This window comes from Notamacropus eugenii, chromosome 1, assembly GCF_028372415.1.
Source record: "Notamacropus eugenii isolate mMacEug1 chromosome 1, mMacEug1.pri_v2, whole genome shotgun sequence".
NCBI classification, from domain to species: Eukaryota; Metazoa; Chordata; class Mammalia; order Diprotodontia; family Macropodidae; genus Notamacropus; species Notamacropus eugenii.
The window spans coordinates 332,978,883-333,002,339 of NC_092872.1; the positions used below are offsets into that span (position 1 = coordinate 332,978,883).

At 40.6% G+C, this 23,457-nt stretch overlaps 1 protein-coding gene across 2 annotated transcripts in view; it reads right to left on the reverse strand.

Moving 5' to 3' along the window:
• Nucleotides 1-20,857, reverse strand: part of MAP4K5 (mitogen-activated protein kinase kinase kinase kinase 5) — a 164,968-nt gene extending 144,111 nt beyond the window's left edge. The window contains exons 1-2 of one of the 2 annotated variants that reach the window (XM_072629792.1): nt 20,727-20,857; nt 19,824-20,077 (exon numbers count right to left, since the gene is read on the reverse strand). In XM_072629792.1, the coding sequence (XP_072485893.1) occupies nt 19,824-19,931 (108 nt within the window). In that variant the 5' untranslated portion in view covers nt 19,932-20,077; nt 20,727-20,857. Of the gene's footprint in view, nt 1-19,823; nt 20,078-20,408; nt 20,547-20,726 lie in introns of those variants that run through there. The other variant, XM_072629794.1, reaches the window with a different exon arrangement.
• Nucleotides 20,858-23,457: the final 2,600 nt, after the last annotated feature.

Here is a 23,457-nt window from a genome sequence, read left to right on the forward strand (position 1 = left end):
ATCTTTTGCTAAGAAAGGGGAAGGGAGAACATGCTCATTTCTTAAATCACATTTTACTTAATTCTCCAAGCATGTGCATGCTGAAGAAAGGGTCTAAAGGTCAATTCAAGCAAGGGAGGGAGAGAAAACTAAGGCAGATTTGAATAAAGGACAGCAATAAAAACGGGAGAGGAGAGGAAAGTTTTAAAAAGTCTTAGATGTCCAATGGGTAAGTCACCTCTCTTTTCTGTTATTTCTTGAAGCCAAGATGCTACACAACAGCAGCATCTATGATTCTGAAAAACTCTGTGTTCTGAAGTGCCTCCATCTGTCATGGGAGGATAACAAATGGCAGGGTTAGAACTGGGCAAGCCTTCACTGGAGGCTTTTAGGACCACTGATTTCTCGAACAAGGGCTAAGTGATATTTACTACCTAGATTAAAGCTCTTGAATGACATGATAATGCCAGGAGATCTAAGAGTAGGGGAAAGGGAGAGGGAAAGGAATTCTGTTTTTAGGGAAGGATTTTTGGAAGAATTAAACATAAAATGTTGTGTAAACATAAAAAGAGTTGTGGAGGATGGGCTGGGGAATTTGGGTTAGATCCACAAAGCTCCAATCACTAGCTGCAGATGCCTTTAGCCTACTCACAGGTCTTTTTCTGAGACACTTTCAATGGCTGGGCATTAATGTGTTGCCTCTTATTCAGAGATTGCCTTACATAATTGATTTTCAGGGTTTTTTATATAAAGACATCAATCAATTATTGAACCATATAAATAAACCTGAGGAGAGGCAGTGTGGTACAATGGAAAGAGTAAGTGAGTTTGGAGTAAGAAGACCTGGCCTCTGATCTTTATTCTACTTCTTAATACCTGCATGGTTTAATGTCTCCAGGTCTCAGTTTCCTCATCAACAAAAATATATATGAGGGGTAGAAGAGATGATCTTTTAGGTTCCTTCTATGATAAAATAGTTTTTAAGTTCAATCACAATCACACCATGCAGAATTACCAACATTTCCTACTAACAAGGGTACTCAAACTAGCTACAGTAGTAAAAAGGCAAAGAAAGAATATAAAAACAAAAGCCCTGGTGACAGGGAAAAACACCTAATTTTATTCTCTCTTGTGATGATCTCCTTTTGTTCCACCAAAATGAAGAACTGATGGGGCAATTGTTCAAACACTGTAATTTTCCAAACAGATTTCTAAGACAGAAAGCTGTACCAGGCTCTTTTATAATGAAAGGCACTGAGGTCTTTTAGAAAGAAAAAAATACATTTCCTAAACAGAGACTCTACAGATTCAACTCATTAAAGAGATCTTTCAGAAATTAAACTGTACAACTTTGGAGTAAGATTCAGACAGTAAATTCATTTACAATGCTGGGGTTTGTATTTATATGTTATTTTGGATCATTATCTGTCATTCTTTCTCACCAAAAAAAAAAAATGGACAAAATTCCCTCAAATCTTTCTTTAAAAAGATTTTTACAGAATAAGAAGACCCTAAATGATAGGTAGGCATTAGAAAAGAAAATAACACTAGAAGTATCCTATCACCCAAAGACAATATATACGTATTTCTTATTCCTAATCTTTTCATATAGTTAAATAATAGAAAGCCATTTGTGTCCTTGAACTTAAAGACTTTAGAGTATTTAGAGCACTAGGTTGTTGATTTTTTTTCATGTGTACCACTCTGCTAAGCACTGAGAATGTAAAGAAAAAAAAATCCTCGATCTCACAGAGTTCACAGTCACTCAACAAGGGAGACAATACACAACTATGTACAAACAAGATACAAACAGGATAAGCTGGAGATAATTACACAGAGAAGGCACTAATATTAGGACTATGGAAAGTTTCTTGTAGAAGATGTAGTTTTTAGCTGTGATTTGAAGGAAGCCAGGAGGTGCAGGGGAGGAGAGAGAAAATTCTAGCTATGGGGGACAGTCAGGGAAAATTCAAATAGAAGAGAGTGTCACTGACAAGGAACAAGTATCACTGGGACCAAATAGTCCTCCGAGGTAAGACAGGAAAAGTAGGAAGAGGTCATGTAATAAAGCTCTTTGAAAAGCCAGAGAATGTTATATTTGATACTGACCACAGCAGGGAGCTAATGGAGTATACTGAATAGTAGAGAGACATGGTCATACCTGTGGTTTAGACAGATAGATATGACAGCTGAGTGGAGGGCTACCCAGAGAGACTTGAGGCAGGACTACAAGGACCAAAAAGCTACTGGAATCCAGGCCTGAGATGATAAAGGCCTGCCCTAGGGTGGTAGCATTGTAAGAGAAGGAATATAAATAGATTTGTAAAAAAAACATTGCTCCAAATAACTAGAAATGCAGAGTAAAACAACTTTGAGACTCTACCCCACACTATGCAAATTAATTAAGATTTTAAAAATGCAACAATCATTGATTGTCAAAAGGGTTGTAGAAAACTATACACACCAACATACTATTTGCAACACAGTAAGGTAGTCCAACTTTTCTGTATGTTAATTTTGAAGTATACAAGAAAAGTAACTAAACAGCATATAGCCTTTTTGCTCTAGTGAGCCCCGTTTCTTGGCTCTCTGAGAAAGTCAAGGAGAGGAACAATGGTCCAACAGAACCAAAACAATCAAAGCAAGAGCTTTTTGTGGTAACACAGAACTAGAAATTAAGTATGTGTACATTACTTGGGGAATAACTGAAAAACTACAGGATTCAAATGATTTGGAGGTAGTAAAATTATACTGTATAGTAAAAATAGTGAATATATGAAATTCAGAGAAACACAGGAAGCTCTGCATGAATTGATACAAATAAGCAGAGCCAAAAGCACAATATACAAAATGTCTACCACAACATAATAAATGAAAGTAAAACTCTTAAGTCTGACTCAGAAAACCAATGAACATTCAGGACAACAATTAATGAAATATTTCTCCACCTTCACAAAACAGGAGTAGGGAGACTGCATGGTCAGATCTGGTCACACACAATATCAGCTAGTTCTGTTTACCACAAAAAAAGGTTGGGGGTGGGGAGGCTGGAGTTTTTGTTTTCCTTTCCCAAAAATATTTGCCCACTAAAGACAAAATACATCAACAGAACATAATTCTCTAAAAAGAAGAATACTTCAAAACAATGTCAATATTATTTGTGTTATTAACAAATTGTGAAGTAGTCTTGCTGGATGAAAATGATAAACCTCCTTACAAATGAAAATCCATCCTTTATTTTCAACAGCAGTGTCGAACTTTTAATAAAATGCTTTCTAAACTTTCTTTTTCTTGGCCAATTCATTTTCTCCCATCCCTTAGTTCATATTTTCAAATGAATTTCCCACCCAAGAAATATTTCATTTTAAGATTTCTGATTCTACTTTTAATTCTTAAGTTTCTACATACTGATTGAAACTAATAAACTAATTTTAATAAAAATGTCACATAGAGGACCTCAGTTTTATAAACCAAGTAACCATTCACATTGTATATGATGACTAAGTTTGGCCAAAGCATAATTTTATTAAAGATACATCTACTACTGCTCCCTTATGAGTATCTGACTTAAAATCTTTAAACAAATAAAATATACAATTTAGTTGCAAGTAGTGGTGGTCAAAATAAATCTTAGTTGTTTTTTTAGCTAGAAAGAGAATAAATGCCCAAACCTGAATTAAAATAACTTTTGCATCTGTTATGAGAGCAGGTTAAGGTTGGTGATCAAATGTATAGGCATAAAAGAAGGACAGCCCTCCCATTCTATTTTTGCTACTCATAGTCATTCCCCCCACCCACCCACCAAAGTGACTTCCAGGTTTAAAACACTTCAGTAAAGTAACCTAAGTCATCAGTTTTAAATAAGATGTATACTTGGATTCTAAAATGTTAGCTAAAGATAAGAATGGGACATCAGAAAAATTAAAGGAAATATCATGCCACATATTATAGTATATATAATGTATTACGATACAGAACAAATTACATAAATACAATTTTGTATTATTAAATATATCATAATCACACTGTATAAAATGTATAATAAACATAATATGCTGTAGTTTATTAATATTCAATATACATCCAATAACATATAGAGAAAGAGATACAAAAAACTGGGCCTTTGTTTTGAGCACGCTCAGCTCATCTAATAAGGATGCACCTTGCTTCAGGGAGAAGACATCCTGTGTGTTCTTTCCCCTACCATACAGGTGACAACTGGCTGCACAGCAGGAACAGGATGCAACTTTAAAACTGCCAGACCAGGATAAACTCAATCTTTTTCCTGCACTCTTTCTATATGCAGCTTCCTGAGAAGATGAAGATTTATCTACAAACTAGGAACTACAAACTAAACCAGTTGGGGTAATGCGCTACCTCCCTCTCCCACCTCCTTTTAGACCTCATGGGCCTGAGAAACAGAGGTGAGGTTTCTGTTCTAGTTCATACGTCCTTCTCAATTTTGGTGCAGAAGGCAGAATCCCCAGAAACATCAAGTCATGGTGACCTGGGAGCCAGGATTCCAGGCTGGATGTTGCAGGCAGTCAGTCTGTTAAGAAAGCCCTGAGAAGTCAAGGTGCAAGCCTTTTGGACTATGCTATATATGAACTGAGCTAAAGTGTGAAACTAATCCCCATCTATTCAGAAGATGAATTACTGCAGGAGGGATTTAAGCTCTCAGGTGTTAGGGGAATATGCTTGTATTTGTTATACTTTTAAAGTAAATATTCTTTTGTAAAAGTTAATCCAACTGTTAATGGTTAAATGTAACTAGGGTGCAGGGGATCCCTCTCTACAAGTGAAGAAACATCACTTAGCAGAGAGCCTAGACACCCCCAAATCCCATCCAAGGTAACAGAGAAACCAGGGGGAGAGGTGAAATGTAGCATCCTTGGCCTTTAGGCCGTGGGGGCTAGGGTAGTCACTGTTATATCTATGTGTATGTATACATATATGTATAAAAATATGCGTATGTATTATAGCATATGTATTCACATATACATAATATTATACATTCATACATATACTTTTTACCAACCAAGGCAGACATCCCTAATCCTCAAAACACTCACCTTCACCATTTTCTTATCTCCCCTTAAGGGCAGATAGGTGGTGCAGTGGACAGAGCACCAGTGCAGGAGTCAGGAGGACCTGAGTTCAAATCTCACCTCAGACACTTGACACTCACTAACTGTGTGACCTTGGGCAAGTCACTTAACCCCAATTGACCCATCCTGGGTCATCTCCAATCATCCTAATGAATATCTCATCAGGTCACTGGATTCAAACGGCTCTGGAGGAGAAGGGAGGCTGGTGACCTCACAACCCTCCCTCATTCAAAACAAAGCCAGTCCAAGTCATGTCATCATTTCTCTGATGGCATGGTCTTCTTCAGCAACGAAGGACAAACACACACACATCTCCCCTTACCAAAGAAGGAAAATAAGGGTGAGATAAAGTAGGGAAGTTTTGGGGTATTTTGGGGAGGGAGGTGAAGGTGTGGTGAGGAGAGTTTCAGGGGAAAGTCAGGTCTTAAAATACCCTAAGCATGGGCCTGTTTGTAACAATATTTTTAACTGAACTATGAAGATCAAGTACTTTACCTTTGGAATACAGATTTACCAGAATAAAAGAGTCTTAAACTTTTGGCTAGAAGCTCTGCTGGTCTAGGGAAACTCATTTGTATTCACTGTTCAATAGCTCTACTTAAAAAAGGTCTTTCTTATGTTAATACACACAGAGGCTCACAGCAATACAACATAACAAGCATTTCTTTCTTTCTAAAATAAGGTCATTTGAGCTTTTATTTGGTCATTTGGGGGATATACCTCCACATATATTCATTAAGCCTCTCCTGGTAAGAAAGGAAAAAAAAGTTAAGTGAAACCACATTATTCAGAACACAACTGACTGTACACGTGAGTCTCCTCCACAAAAGCTAGAGATCCGGAAGGGCTTCAGACAGAGAAGATGAAATGTAAAGAGGAAAAAAATAAAACATTAAGATGAAAAGTAAACATTTCCCTATCTAATAAAAATTCTGAGGCTTGAAATGGCTCAACAAGACTGTATATTGTCACCTTATTTATTTAACTTATAGGTAAAGTACACTTCCTGGCACACAGTGGGAGAAGAAATGGAAACAGTGTCAGATTTTATATTCTTGGGCTCAAAGATCATTGCAGATGGTGACTGCAGCCATGAAATTAAATGACACTTGCTCCTTTGGAAGGAAAGCTATGATAAATCTAGATAGCATATTAAAAAGTAAAGACACCACCCTGCAGATAAAGGTCCATATAGTTAAAGCTATAGGTTTTCCAGTAGTAACGTATGGCCATGAGTGATGGACTATAACGAAAGCAGAGCACTGAAGAATCGATGCTTTTTCATTGCTGGAGAAGACTTTTGAGAGTCTCTTGAACAGCAAGGAAATCAAATCATTCAATACTTAAAGGAATTAAATTAGGTTCACAGGAAGATCAATTACTGAATCCCAAGTTTAAATACTTTGGCCATATAGTGAGAAAATGGGACTCATTGGAAAAGACCCTGAAATTGGGAAAGATTGAAAGCAAAAGGAGAAGGGGATGGCAGAGGATGAGACAGCTAGATAGTGTCATGGAAACAACGAACATGAACTTAGACAAATTTCAAGAGATAGTGGAGGATGGAAGGGCCTGGCCTATGATCCATGGGGTTACCAAGAGTTTGACAATGGACAAAAATATTAAGGCAATGAACTTGTCTCCGGGGTACATACTGACTCCATACCTTTGTTCATAGCCCCGGGGTATAAGATCACTAAGGCTAAGAAATGTAACTGACTGTGCTCCACTAAAACAACTCCACCATAGTTAAATGACATCAGAGTGCTAAACACAGGGTTGATCAATTATATAGAAGAGATACTAACTGTAACCAGTCATGGATACTGGGAAGAACACACCAGAATCTGGCCTTGAGCTGACAGTAGTAGAGAGATACTCCAACCCCTCAAGGATCTCCCTACAACCAGGAGGGGAAGATGTGGTCTTGTTCCAGCATTTTAACTTGTCAATGTAAATGAGAATTGAGATGCGTTGCTTAGCGCCCCACCCCACCCCCGGCTCCCACCAAGTTTATACAGGCTACATAAGTAAACTTGTTTTTTTTTTTCCCTAAAAAAAAGAGAGAGAAAAAAATATAACTACTGAACTGAGACTGATCACTCTTTTAAGTTGGGTGGAGAGCCTCAGCGATGGCTGAACAGAATCATCCCATGTGGCAAACAAAGGAAGGAATTCTGTTTCCACATGGTTAAAACTCCTCCCAGCTTTGAGTAGTGGAAGTTAATCAGAGTTGTGACCTAGCATGGTCAGGTAAAAGGTCAGAAACTTGTGCACAGACTTGTCGAGCAGTTTGAGGGAAAGCCTATCAGACAGAAGATGGTGTGGCGGAAGTCCAACTGAGACAGTATAAAAGGATTTGCACTTGTCTGAACAAATTGTAGTCTTCCTGTAGCCTTACTTGGGAGCTACCTGTTCATTCGGGGGAATGCCTGTAGAATTAATAAAAAGGTTTCCTGATTTCACAAGTATTGTTCTTTAAGGTAAGCATGTTTCTCACAGTTGGGAGCTTGTTAATTGGGCTCATTTCTCACATCCTACCTCCTACCAAAAGAGAGGCTTTTGACCAATTCAAAAGGAAAAGCCTTCTTCCAATCCCGGGTCACTGCCCGAGCTAAAATAGAGCCATAGAATTCCAAATGAAAAGAATAACTCCAGTTGAAGAGAATGCAATGCTACCTAGCTCAGCCTATGGCTGAAGGTAGAAAGAGACTACAAGTCCAGAGAGTTTAGTGGATCAGTCCTGAGATTCAGAGCCTAGAAACCTAAACTGAGCCCAGACAGTCAATTGATACTTAATGTTCAAGTGTAGTGGGAATAAGTATATGAAATTAGTATGAACAACTTAATTTTGCCTTAAGCTTCTATTTTGTAAATCAGTAGTTATCATGCAAGATGCTTATGCAAGACATACATACAACTGATAAACACCTGCTAATGATTTAGGAGACTGAAACTTTAATTAGTAGTCTCTTTTCATCATAAATTCAGGTAACTCCCACAGCAATCAGAACTTGGATGTAACAAGGGAACATTGATATGACATGTTTACTGGGACCTCTTAAGAATAAGGTTGGTAGTTTATTTCTAGAGGGTGTGAGGTATGAATGGTTGAATAAATCATTGCAAACAGTCAACTAATAGAAACTGCATGCATTGATAAGTCTAAGTCTGATTTAGTGCTGTCATCACACCATTTAGCATACTTAATAGTAAGTGAATTTGGAATATACAACATGCACCAAGCAACCTGTCCAACTCTACCTGACAAAGTAAACGCAGGATGTGCAAATTTGGGATATCCACCCCAAATATTCATGCAGACTATCTGTGCCCAACCTGTGGTAGAGCATTCCGAGATCGTATTGGTCTGATCAGCCACAGTCGGACACACTGAAATTTCACTTTACAATGGTGATGTCATTTTGGTCCTCTTCAAAGACAAAGGACAACAACCAACCAACCAATCAACCTGGCAGTCACTGCTCAGAAACTGAATGACCTTCCTGGACCAGTCCAACAGCCAAGCAGTGGCTGAGTGATTTGTCCATCACAGACTAAAAGCAGGAGAGCCCAGGAGCTGGGCCATCTTTCTAGTCCAAAACAGCAACAACGAGCCTGAACTAGTACAGCAGCAAAACGACCCATCCAGTCAAGACTATGTGTCCAACATGGAGTCAGGCCACCTGAGAAATGGAGAATTTGTCCATCGCAGATACCACAGCCTGTAATAAACTTTGTGAAGACTTTCAGAGAAAGAAATTATGTGGAAGTCCTACGGTGCTGGAGTTATAAGTTCGACCTTATGCTCCCTACACATTTGCTCACTAGCAGTACACTTTAATGTCACGTCCACTCTTCCCCTCCGCCCCATGAGTTAAATGAGTATTTATGGGAGAGTAGAGCTTGAGTTTTGGGAAAAATGGCTTCCTAATTACTATTCTTGCTATATCATGTGGATAAATTGCCTTAGCTAAAAAACTGAGTCTACTGGCTAATTAAGAGGAAGCAGACCAGTGGGGCTAATGAAGTAGTGTTAGGAGGAGCCACTTACAGGGTACCCCTAGGATTCTGAAAGTAGTAACACCAACCCTCTGGGGACCCAACCTGCCAGTGTAAACTGAGAGAATGAGCCCAGGGGAGTGTTACATAAATAAGATACTATAATTCATAACTACCTAGTCTCTACCAAAAGGAACAAAGAGCATTTCATCTTCTATAATCCAAGGCAAAGATCAACCACTATGATTACTAAAATTTTCAGAGATTTTTAAAAAATTGTTTATTGTTATTACACACTTTGTTCTCCTGATCCTTCTTTTTTTATTCTGCATCAGGTTGCACAAATCTTCCCATCAACAAGAATTTATTAAGTATCTACCTCATGCAAGACTATGCCCTCCTCTTGAGGATCTAAGTAGGGTCTAAGGTGGGTTAAGTTGGATATCTAAAAATTTTATTTTGAGAAGTCTGTTCCTTTTTCCACCACTCTACAGTAACAGAAGGATTATACAAGATGGAAAGGCATGAATAGGAATACTGTAGCTCTAGTTTACTCAGACTGTATCAAAGTATTTGATAAATATCTCGTTATTCTTATGGAAAAGTGATAGTATAATTAAAATGAATTTAAAAGTGGTTGAATGACTACACATAAAGGGCTTTATACATAAAGCTTTCTATATCAACTTGGAAGAAGGTCTCCAATCGGATGCTACATGAAATTGTTACTGACCTTGTGCAGTTTATCAACAATCTGAATAAACTTATGACATGCTAACATAAAAAGGATGTTCCACATTTAAAACCCCAATTAATAACTAAGAAGTTCACTCTCATATTCCCTCTGCCCTTTCAAGGATTAATTCAAGTGTCACTTTCTATATAACACCCCTTCTCTTATTTATTTACATATATATATACATATATATGTGTATATATATATATATATGTATATATATATATATATACACACACACACATGCAAATATTTTCTTACTTATGCATATGGTGTTTCCCTCCTAATAAAATCAAAAGGCTGGAAAGGGTTTCAGTTTTGTCTTTTTATTCCTACCACTTAGTATGAACTGATACACTGCATTAAGCAGGTACTCAGTAAGAATTTGCTGAAGGCAGATTTAGAGAAGATAGAACAAGCACAAATCTGAAATTCAAATTATAATGGGACATGAAACCACAGGATGAGAAGATCTATGGACTACTAATCAAATGTAAATTATCTCCTTTTAGTTGTTTATGTATCCTATATAAGAGAAGCACTTATTTTATGTAAGATGAGTCAATCAAAGCTCAATGACAGTTTCAATATTTTTTAAAGGAATAAAACTAACCTAATTTGCATTGGGAAACAAAGGGGGAAAGAGGTTCTTAAGTTCTTCCAGAGGACATTCTACCGCTTAAATTAATTTAGGGCAGTTCTTAGTCAACCATGATCTTAGGAATGAAAGGAGCCTGACATAGGCAATACTAAAGGAGGCGGAAGAAAACTAAACCAGAAAGACAGCAAAAACAAAACAATTTATCAGCCACCTAAAGGAATAACTGGACATAGAAGACCAGAAATCTTAAACTTTACCTCCCCTCCCCCTTTGAAGGACTGTGTCCTGGGTCTAAATGAATTGGAACTGATCCATGTGGTTGATGATGCCAAATCTTTGCAGTTCATAGTGGGTCACAAAGTTGATTATAAGCAGAAAAATCATACATGTTCTTTCTCACATAATGACCAGCAAGAATAGCAGACTGTGGAGTGAGTAGTAGCAGCAGCCCCATGATGACTACAGCAAAGATGACATTTCTTACATAGTCACCAACCCACAATCAAGGGTTAGGGAATACTGATCTGTACTCTGATTTACTGTACCATGGACAACTAGCCACAACTACCCACCTCTTCATAGGGGTTCAGGTAGATAGACATTTTTACCTCTCTACAGTGGATAGAGAACTGGCCATAGGATCAGAAAGACTCATCTTCCAGAGTTCAAATAGGGCCTCAGATCCTTAAAAGCTGTATGACCCTGGGCAAGTCACTTAAACCTTGTTTGCCTCAGTTTTCTCATCTGTAAAATGAGCTGGAGACAGAAATGGAAAATCTCTCCAGTATCTTTGCTTAGAAAACCCCAAATAAGGTTACAAAGAGTCAGATATGACTAAAAAATGACTGATCAATAGTTGCCAGAAAGCAAGCCCCTCCAATAATACCATCCCTTAGCCCTTCAAGCCCTCCCTCAGGGGTTATCCACAGGAAGCTGTACTAGCAGTGATGTGGAGAGGCCAATCATTTCTAGATCATAAGTAAACAAAGGGCCACCGTGGGCCTGCCTTCAATGCTGCCCACACTAGTGCCCACTCTGATGCAGTCCATGTCTTTATTTACTGCCTGGTCACAGCAGCCTGTACCACTGTCACAGTAGATGGCTGCTGGGCCTGCTACTACCACCCACTCCACAGTCTGCTATTCTTGCTGGGCATTGTATGAAGGGCTGAAAAGAAGCCCTGGCAGTCTCATATACCAACCAGGAAAGACATTTTTTTTAAATCAGGTGAGAGGTAGAAGTGAGTGAAAAAGCAAGTCATCATCAAAACAATTCGGTACTATTTTTAAAGAGAGAAAGAGGTTGATCATCAGAAGAGATGCAGCATATACCATATAGAAACTAATGAATCTAATAGCAATGCAGATAAAATGAGAAGCAAAAAGTTAAGTGGTAAAGATCTTTGCAGCAAGTTTCTCCTGAGTTCAAATTTGGTCTCGAAACTTAACTAGCTATGTGACGCTGGGCAACCTCTATCCACTTTACTTTCCTCATATGTAAAATGGAGATAATAAAAGCCCCTGCCTCCCAGGATTGTTGTGAGGATAAAATGAGATATTTGTAAAACACTTTGCAAACCTTAATGTGCTATATAAGTGCTAGCTAACATTATTACCATATGCCAGGCATAGTGCTAAGCACACGGGATACAAAGGCAAAACAAAAACAAAAACACCAGTTTGAGCTATCAAGGAGCTCCCAGTTTAAAGGGGGAGACAAAATGCAAACAATGTATAAGGAAGCTAGACAGGATAAACAGATGATGAAAGAATGGATACAGCATTTAATTTGAGTGCTTATTATGTGCAAACCCTGTGCTAAGCACTAGAGATACAAATAGAAAAGTAAGACAGTCTCTGCTCCTGAGGAGCTCAGAGTCTAATGGGGGAAATGACACATATGGAAGGAATCAACTGCAAGTCAGATGGAAAAGCCCCATGGCCCTTAGGATGGATGGCAAAGCAGATGATAATTCCTCTTCTCTAATGTCATTTCCACTGATTAAATCACATCAGTTTCTGATACTGAACCATTTGACGGTGCTGAAGGCACTCAGGAGCCATGGCTGCAGCATTTGTAGGAGCAGTGGCCAGGCTGCCATCCCCAAGGGGCTGCTTATCAGTACAATGGCTGAGGGCATTGGGTTGGAAGCACTGCTATTCCACAGGCTCTTGGGTTCAGGGTCCTGGGCTGTCTCTATTGAGTTCGGAGGGGAGACAGTGGTCAAGGTGTTGGTAGTTTGATTTGCTTGTCCCACCTGTCCCTTATGGTACCTTGCTGCTTTAGGCAGGTGACCTTGCCTTCCCTAGGAATGGCAGTTGGTTGGCAATGGTTGCCATCATTAGAGAAATAGTAGTAACATTTAAAAAGGAGAAAAAAGACTATAAAAAAGACAGGGGAGTGTTTGAATCTTGCAAAGCTCAGATTTTCCCTTCCCTACCTTCCAGATCTTGGAGAGAGCTTTGCCAATGCACTCAAAGAAACAATGAGGAAAAAAATCAAGGACAAGCAGCTGTGGAATCCTTTGTCCAGGCTTTAAGCATCCTATAGAGGAACTAAGTAGAGACAAATCAGGAGAGGTGACAGCTCAGGACCACATCAGGAGACTGGACTAGACCAGGCAGCCCAGCAGCCCTTCCTGAGCCAGTCAAGTGCCTCACTATCAGGCAGTACCTCACAAGCAAAGTCCCTGGAGTTTGAAAAGCATCCTACTACTAGAACAATCAACAATATCTGGTTGGGGCATGTATGATTCATAATAAGACAACTACAGATTCAAGACTGTGCAATGTGGAGACAGAGAAAGAGCCAAAGTCAAAGTTAAGTCACAAGGAGAACAAGCCTAAACTTGGGAATTCCTACAGAAGGGGAAGCACAGTTTTAGCTACCATATCTAGAACCAAGCAGGGTCTGCTCACACCATCTTTAGAGTATGGAAGGGAGTAAAATCTGACCCAAGCACAAAGTTTCAATCCAGAAATCTAGGATGGAGATGAGAAAACAGAAGAAAATCCCAAACACAAGAGCACCTGGAGGAAATAAAAGAAGACACAAAATGCAATTTTAAAGGAAAGAGCCAGTAAAGAAGGGGAAAAATGACAAAATAATAGCTTAGAACAAACAGTAATAAACCTTACCTAAGAATTTAACTCCTTCAAAATAAGAATTGATCAAACAGAAAGCAATGACTACATGGGGCAATAAAAAATTAAAATCAAGACTGAACTTTTAGAAAGCGGGGGAAAAAAGTGGAAGCTATACACTATCAAAACTGACTGACCTGGGAAAGTTGCCAAGTAAAGAAAATCTAAGACTCATCATATGATATGATAATCAAGACCTATACAACAAATCCTACAGATGAAAAAATGGCCCTTTAATGAAATAGATGATTTCCAATCATCCCTAATGAAAAGGTCAAAACAGAGGAGAAATTGTGAAATGCAACTGTAGGGATCAAGAGAAACAAAAAAAGGTATATTTGAACAACTACAAAGGACTATATGATAATTTACTTTTTAATCTTACAGAAGAAACAAGTGTCACCGCAGAACCCAGACTTCAAGGGTCATAGAGGGAACTAAATTGGATAGACAGAAGGCCTGGGGCTGTTTTGTTTTGATGGTCTTGGGAGAGAAAATAAATTGGAGGGGAAAGGAAATTTATCATCTCACACAGTAGAGATACATGAAGAGTATACAAATATTGAAGAGGAGCTAGGTGGAACGAGCAGTACATGAATCTTTCACTTGAACTGGATAGAGAAAGAATGAAAACATACATACTCAGAGCTTGAAATAGAAGGACATACTATTGAACAGGAAAGTGGAAGAATAGAAAGAAAAGGTAGAAAAAGTGAAGGAATATTCATAAGCAAAACAAAGTTCAATGTTGGAATGTGAATCATTAAGGGGGGATTAGAAGGAAAGAAAGAATAAAAACCTGCACTGGAAAGAAGGACAGTGAGAAAAGAGGAGCAACAGAGTTGAAACAATTTGAGTCTATTAAGAGATCACTAGTGTTAATCACATTCTTCTTACCAACTTTTCTGGTAAGGAGGGGAGAGGGGTCAGGGAAAAAAGACAGGAAAAAATACAAGGTCATGGGGCAGAGGGAAATAAACCATTTACAATCATAAGCATGAATGTAAATAGGATGAATGGGATAAACATACCCATAAAATGGATGGAAGACAGCAGAATCGATTAGAAATAAGAATCCAACACAGTCATTTAGAAGAAATCCATGTGAAAAAATGACTCCCACAGAATTAACTCAAAAAAGCAGAGGTAGCATTCATGATCTAAGGGTCTCTAAACTTTAGAAGGTGGTGGAATCCCCTTCTTGGAGGCCTTCAAGCAGAGGCTCAAAGATCCCTTATCTAGTGTATTATAGTTGGGATTCCTGTCAAGAATGGGTTGGACTAGATTGATGGTAACTTTAATTCTGTAACACAAAATCAGTTACACATTCTCCAAAAGTCACTAAATAAAAACTAATTAGACCAAAAAAACTTGGGGAGACTGGATAAAGTTTTGTAAAAATTCTGCTTCCCTAACAGTAAAGCAAATGAATGCTATGAAGAAGTCCATTAGCTGAGTTACAAGACAGTTAATTAATAACATCAATAACAACAGTAATATTCTATACTTACAAAAATACTTTTTCAAAGAACTTTACAAACTAACAAAGCAGACAAAGAAAATGCTAACATTCTGTTGCAAATATTTTCACACAAATTAATTTAAAATTTTCTAGTATTTGTCAGAAAGAACAGCACTGGACTTGGAGTCCCAAAGGCCTAGATTTGAGTTCCGGCTTTTCCACTTAATAAGTGACCTTTAGAGCAGCCTTGCATCTCTCTCTGTTGCTAATTCTTTCCCATTCTTCCAAAATGTTTTCAAGATTCTTCCCAAGAGTATTGTTCAATACTGTCTCTAATTTTTCCATCTATGTTTAAAATTACTTTTTGTCATGAATTTTGTTACTGTCAAGAAAAATTTGCCATAGAAAATAAGTCAGCAAGTCACAAGATTAAACTAACTTCCTTTCCCCTCCAATTTATTTTCTCTCCCAAGACCATCAAAACAAAACAGAACAGCCCCAGGCCTTCTGTCTATCCAATTTAGCTCCCTCTATGCCCCTTGAAGTCTGGGTTGTGGGGTGACACTTGTTTCTTCTATACGATAAAAGAAACTTCCAGAAGCAGAAAGCAGAATCTTAGTCTATCAGATGTAAGAGAATAGTGTATTTCAAATACTTGCACCTACTTCCGAGGTTCCCCTCAAACTTAGAACATTACACATCCTTCACACTTGATCAGTACTTGAAATTTATAGGAAATACTTGTTCTAACATAATAGTAGTAAAGAATACTGTTGCTAAAGCTATACTAAAACAAAATGATGAATAGAGACTGATCTCTAAAGACAGGAATTAGTAAACCACAAGCCAGAAGTTAAATCTAATCTAAAGTAAAATTGCAAGTAGCTTGCAGTATACAAATTGATGCATTCTAAAACTAGTCCATGAGATGGAAAAAAGGTAATGGGAGCCACACATCCTTAACTCGCCCAAGTTTTTAATTTAATTGGAGTAGAGACAGCTCAGATAACCCAAAAAGCTAAGTAAGTAAATGGAGTCATTTGGAGCTTTTTCTAATCCCTTTCCAAATCCTTCACCATAGCACTTACATTACAAGTGTCTCACCAGGACAACATCATTAGTAATATGGTTATATAGCACTTTAGTATTTTCAGTCTACTTAACATAAATTATTTCACTTAATCCTTGTAAATTCTGGTAGTATCAGCAATGCTATCTCCATTTTACAAAGGAAAAAAATTAAAGTTCAGATATGTTAAATAACTTTCCCAAAGTCACTTATTAAGCAGCAGTGTCAGAATTCAAAACGAGTCCTTTGGGACTAGAGATCTAGGCCTCAATTATGATCATATGGAACTAGCCTGGTCTAAGAATCAATGAAAATGTCTGGTCTAAAAGTAAAACATTTATTAAGTGATTATTACGTACCAGCCACTGTGCTAGTAATGCCCGATATATCACAACTTATCAAAGTCTATCACTAGTCTATCAAAAGAAGACTAGAGCAATAGGTCTCTATCTTAGGATACAAATGTCAGATACATGTTTAGTAGAAGCCAATTTCAGGAGTGAAAAAACTCTACTAATTGGTATTACCTAAAGCATTGCTAACTCTTGTTTTCTTCCTACCCCCAAAACTTCTTCTTGAAAATCTCACTGCAACTCCTCTCAAACTCCTCCTCTCCTCCTAAATTCAGGAGCCCTCTTACTGGCTTAGGTGATGGAGCAGAGTACTCCAATGTGATGCTCTCTATGGACTGATGATTGGACACCTGCCAGAGAATTCAGACACCCAATGCTTTCTAGGAAAAGGTCAGAGTAAGTTAGCAACAAACATCCATCCCTTGTAGCTTAACCTGACTCTCTACAAGTGTTCCCTAACCACATTTGTAGATCATCGGCTTTATTCCACTAAGTCCTAAAATCATCCCAGAATTGCACTAGAAAATCCTTAGTCACTGTAAGGTGTTCTACAAGCCAATTCCAAGCCATTCTGGGAATGCTCATACATTAAAGTCCTACCCAAGAAATCAATGGGACATCCTAGGGCCAGGGTAAAGAATAACCTGAAAAGTGATGTTCTGTAGCAATATCCCGCTGGTTTGCATTTGTCCACTGTAATCTGGCTGGGGCAAATATCAGTACATTGACTGCTAACTAATCCTTGCAGTGCCAGAACAAGGGCTCACAAATGCTTAAATGTGCCAAAATTCTATTGAAAGCTGATAAGTAAATTTCCAAATAGAATGTGCCAACTGTAAAGCATAGTCTTATTTATTCCTCACATTTTCAGTCCTCTTTCCTTTCTTTTTTCTCTCTGCTATTCTTTATTTTCTGCTTCTGTTCACATTCATCTCTTTGTATTAGTCATAAAATACAAAAACATTGGAAAATCTGTAACTACCTCAGTGTGGCAACTCTTGGTATGGAAATCCCCTGAATCCAAATTCATCACTCTATCCAGGACATACATCTCTTGTATCCAAAAAAACAAACAAAAAAATACCCAACCCACACCCCAAAAAATACATTCACTAAATCTTTATATAAGTTCCCAATACACAGATTTTATAACCTTATCCATAAAAGGAATATTTCAAGGTTAAATTCAGAAGGTTGACTTTGTTATATGAGGTATAATAAAGTAATAGCTAATACTGAATAAGTGATAAAGATTTCCTCTTACAATCTGCTGAGTAATCCCAAAAGTCACTAAAGTTTTTAAAACAATACAATCTATTTTTAGAGGAATCAGGATCTCCACCTCTAACGTAGAAGAAAGAAAAATTCTCCTTTATGGCTGTAATGGAACACACTATATTCTAGTAATTGGCTTCTGTTAACTAAAGCAAACATTTATTATTCAATTATGCAAATACAGGAGGGGTAGGGCACAAAAATTCAACTCAATGTACTAGTCTTTTGAGGTAGGGTCATGGAGGGAGTGATACAATGCTCTTCCTAAATACATTTATATAGGAAGACTAATCTACCAAAATCCAAATGTATTTACTCAACTTCTCTTTGGCACTTTCATTCTAAAAGTACATTAGGGAAGGAAAAAAGTGAGTATGTGTGCTTACTGGCACCCACTTTATTAACTTGTGGAATTCTTACCTCCTTTTACTAAGACATAATAAAACCAAAATAAAATCTACCTTGAGTTACACAGTAATCTTTAGTTGGAACTTAGATATTCCAAGATTTCTTTATTCCATATTCATTTATTTTAGTGCTCTACAGTGTCTATAAAAAGAAGAAAGGGACTTGTAAAGAATTGAAAGGTAGTGTCTACATTTTGGATTTCCTTCTAATTTAGTTTGATTCTTTTTTTTTTTTTTTTAAGAGCAGGCTATTTGCATCCTCCAGAAGGAAAGAATGTGGGGATGAAAAGAAAAGAGAGCCAAGTAAGGGATGACAGTGATATGGTAACTGCTTCCTCAACCCAGGTGAGCTAGATAAAGAGACTGGGAGGAGAGAGAGGGAGGATAAGGGAGGAGATAAAAGGTGAGAAGCAGATGAGTGAATAGAGAGGAGTTATTGATTACCTAGCTTTTTTCTCCCTAACATCAACACCTACTTACTCTACCTCCGATTTAAAGCCTTGCTCACCCTAGCATAAACCAAGCAGGTAAAATTCAGAGATGCCTCTTCTGGCATTAAGTAGCATACATTTCAAGAACTAAGGAGAGAGGAAAACAGGAGGGAGAAAGGATGATGAGAAAGATACTTATCCTTGATTTTCTTCTCAAGGGAAAAAGGGGAAGATAAAAATATTCAAAATTAAAAAGAACTGGTTTGCATAACTCTATGCCCAAAAATATGCAGATGGGGTATAAGTGACTCTGAAATTCTAAAAATTAAATGCAATACTAAAAAAAGAATAATCCATATTCAAATCACTAAGACTAATTGTATTTCAAATAAAAGACATACGTATGAATTAAAGTACCCATTTTTTCAACCGAAGAGCACACACAAGACTAAAAATTAGCAACTATGATACAAATATTAATTGCTAATATTTAATAGAAGGCAAGAAAAAGCAAAACAAAAAAGAGAAGGTATGCTTTTACTGCTTTTACAATAGAGTATGTAGAAAACAGCAACTGATTCCACCAGTTCATGGGGCTTGTCAGGGCACCGAGGAGGAGAGCAATTAGAATGTGAGTTCCTGGAGCGCAGGAATCGCGTTTCTGCTTTTCCAAGTGTCCCCAGCAACATCCATAAGCTATCCATGACCAGATCTCTAACAGGATTCCACTACACCTCACAACAAAGAATAAACATACTATCATCATTCACTTTAATTTTACACAGATCCACTCCATTAGCTTCAGAAAGTCCAGAGCTGAAACTTGGCATATATAAATTAGAGCCAGGCTTTCTACAGAAAGCGGACTCCTGGAATTACAAGGGGAGGTAAACAACATGACCGAATTTCCCAGCCCGCTCCAAAGCCATCCGCGCCAGCAAGCAGCCCTGTGTCAACCCCGTAAGAAAGCCAGCGGAAACCTATCCGACCGTGTGCGCCGGCCCACGGGGAAAGTCGCCGCGCTGTGACCCAGCTGCTGGGGCTCCCACGGGCTCCATGTAACCAGGCTCGGGAGGGGCTGATGAGTGAAGTCCCGCGCTCATCCTCCACGGGAGGCAAACCCAAAGCCTCTCACGCGCACACCCAAGCCCTTGTTCCTCGCCCGGGATGCAGCAACGCAAAGTCACACACCGTGGAAAGTGACCAAGCTTAGAAGGTCCCCGGGTCGGAGGCCCGGGGTTCCGCCGCGTCCCTCACCTTATAGACGTCCCCGTAGGTGCCGCTGCCCACCCGCTGGACCAGCTCGTAGTCGTGCTGGGGATTCCGCCTCAGGATGTCCCCGGCGGGTCGGGCCGGGGCCTCCATCTTCTCTCGGGGCCGGGCCCCCTCCCGCCGCTGCCCAGGCTGCACGGAGCGCGGGCTAACTACGAGGGGCAGCGGTGGCTGCGTTTCCCAGCATGGAGCTCGAGCGATCCCCGTCGGTCTCTCCCCGCGTGTGGCGCCGCCTGCCCCTGAGGAAAACGGGGAGAGGACGGAGTCGGCGCCACGGCCAAATCCAGAGGCCCCTGGGCGCGATCTGCCGCCGCCCCCCCAGCAACCCCGGCCTGGCCAAGCTCCCCCCGGTCCCCGCCCCCCTCCCGGCCGGGGCTCCCAAGACCCGGCTCCAGCCCGGTCGCCGGTCCCCGGCACCCCGTCCTGCGTGCGCTCCCCTCTGTCTTCCAGACTCCCTGCAGCCCTCCCGGCCAATGCTCCCCTTTCTGTTCTTGTCCCTCCCGGCCGGCCCTCCGAGACCCCGGCTCCAGCCTGGCCGCCGGCCCCCCGCACCCCTGCCTGTGTGCGCACCCCTCTGACTCCTCTGGCTCCCGGGATATCCCGGCCTAAGCTCCCGCTCTCCTCCCGGGGCGCTGCACTCTTCCTGTCCGGTGCTCCCCTCTCCCCTCACCGCCTCCGCCCGTTCCGGGCTGCAGCCTCGGCCCCGGCAGACGCGCTGCTCGGAGTCGGAGAGCAGCGGGGATGGGGCGCTAGCGGGCGGAGGCGGAGATGGGGGCACTGGCGGCCTCGGGGCCTGAGCTCAGCCGGCCGGCCGGGCTCCCGGGCGCAGCGGCCCGCAGATCCTCCCCGCCTCCCAGCCTGGAGTGCGGGCCCAGCTCCGGCCGGTACCTGAAGCCGGGGGCCTCGCTCTTTGTCTGGCGCCGCCGCTGGCCGGAGCGCGCCCGCCCGCTTCCTTTTCCCCGCTCCCCGCTGGCCGAGGCGGCCGCTCCAGGCCAAGGCTCGGAAGCGGCGAGGCCTTGCAGGGGGAGAGGATTCGGGGTCGCGCCTCCAGCTCTGGCGGCCTCCCCGACCTCACCGCACTACCGGTCGTGGGCCTGGTCGCGGAGCCGCCCGCCCCTCGTCCGCCTCCTGGACCGTACGAGTGTGCGTGTGAGTGTGTGTGTGTATCCAAGTATGTATTCCCTTCTCACCCGCCCGTCAGACGTGCGCTCCAGCCGTACGACACGAGCGCCACCTAGAGGTCCAGGCGAGCCTCGACAGCCTCCCGCCGCCTCGGGAGCCCGGACACCTGCCCGAGACCTCCCCTGGCCCCTGCGGGCATCCCACTGCCTCTCCCCGGTACGGTCGGGAAAGGCGAAGGAGGGAGACCGAGTGGGAGAGGAATCCGGGTTCTAGGGAAAGAGAAATGAAAGGAACAGTGCCCAGCACAGCATGGCACTGGGGGTGGAGGACAGGGAAGTGAGTGCCAGGTGAATGGAGCAGAGGCACACCCTACCCCACCTCCTTGTTTTGCCAGGCGTCCCCAGTCTGCCTGTTCGAGTGAGCTCGGAGCACCTGCGCAACCTGTCTCTCGACTGACTTCTCCGGAGGAGAGCCTTGTGAAGGAGCCTGATTATCCAGGCTGTGCCAGCTGTCAGCAGCGGACAGCGCTCCTGCCGAGCCGAGAACACCGCTTCTGTAAGGTGTGAATCCTAGCTACGCTGACAGCCACGTGTTCAGGGTTTGACCCTGGGCATCTCATCCCATCGGACTGTCCTTTCTGCAGGTCTCTGTCAGAAGCAGTAAGGCTGTGAAAGTTCTACCTGTGTAGTACTGAGATGTTATGAACCACACAAGTTTTAAATGTAGTGGCAGCGAAGTCATTTAGGTCATGCCGTTTCGGTTCTAATCACATTCGGAAAGTGAATGGTATGTGAAAAAAGTTATTTCTAGTGTCCATCATAGACTTTGATCAAAAAGAACCCATGCGATCACACCCATGATTGACCCAGAAAAGGAATATGACAGTTACTGGAAGAGTGGTGGGAGAATATGCACACTCACGTATTACCGATAGAGGTGTGACTTGATCCACACGTTCTGGTAAGCAATTTGGAGCAATATCTGAAAAGTTACTCAATTGTACACACTCTTGTGCACAGTTACGCCACTGTTAGGCCTATCCCCCAAAGAGATCAAAGAAATATGGAAGATATGACTATTTATAAAAATGTCTATAATTTTAATTATAATAATACAATGAAATTATTATAATTCATAAATTATAATAATTTACAATTATAATACTCTTTTGTACCTAATAGTATTTTTTCAATTATGTGTAAAGGTAGTTTTCAACATTCATTTGCATAAGATTTTGAGTTTCAAATTTTTTTCTCCCTTCCTCCCTTCCCTCCCATCCCCAAGATAGCAAGAAATCTGATATGGGTTACACATGTACAATCATATTAAATACATTTCGACATTCATGTGAAAGAAGAATCAGAAAAGGGAAAAACCATGAGAAAGAAAAAAAAAGTAAAAGTAGTATGACCTCTGCTATTACTGTGTACGATGTTCTCTTGGTTCTGCTTACTTCTCTCACCATCAGTTCATGTAATTCAAGGTTTTTCTGAAATCCACCTGCTCATCATTTCTTATAGCACAATAGTACACCACAACTTGTTCAGCCATTTCCCAAATGATGGACATCTCCTCAGTTTCCAGTTCTTAGTAGCACTTTTTCTTGTGGGAACAGGTACGCATTAATTTGTGAACAATTAATTATGAACAAATTATGGCATAAGAATATAATTACTACAATGAAAGAAATGACAAAAGGGATGAATTCAGAGAAATTTGGCAGGACTTATCTAAACAAATGACACTGCTTTCTTCTGGTTTTCCTCCTACCTGTCTGACTCCTTCTCTGTCTCCTTAGCTGGATCTTCATCCACTTCACACCCACTAACTTTGGCAGTTCCCCAAAATTCTGTCCTGGACACTTTTCTTTTCTTCCTCAATACAATTTCACTTTGTGATCTCATCAGTTCCCATGCTTTCAATTATCATCTATATGCAGATGACTCTCAGACCTATTTATTCAGCTCTAACCTCTCTCATGACCTCCACTCTCATATCTCCAACTGCCTATTAGTCATCTTAATCTAGATGGCTTATAAACATCTTAAACTCAGCATGACTGAATTTATTGTCTTTCCATTAAAGTCCTTCTCCTTCTAAACCTCCCTGTTAATATTGAGGCTACCACCTTCCTCCCAATCACCCAGGTGTCATCTTTGACAGCTCTTTCTCTCTCACCCTCCACATCTATAATAAGTTATCAGGTCCTACCATTTCTACCTTCACGATTACTCTTGTATAGGCAACCCTTTGCTCCTCTGACTCTGCTACTCTCCTGATGCAGATCTTTATCACCTCACACCTAGACTATTTCACTAGTTTTCTGCTTGGTCTCCCTGCCTCAAGACTCTTCTCCACTCCAGTCCATCCTCCACTCATCTGTCAAACTGATCTTCCTAAAGTACAGATTTGACCATGTCACCTCCCTATTCACTCAACTTCAGTGACTCCCTGTTTCCTCCAGGATCAATTACAAAATCCTCTGTATGCCTTTTAA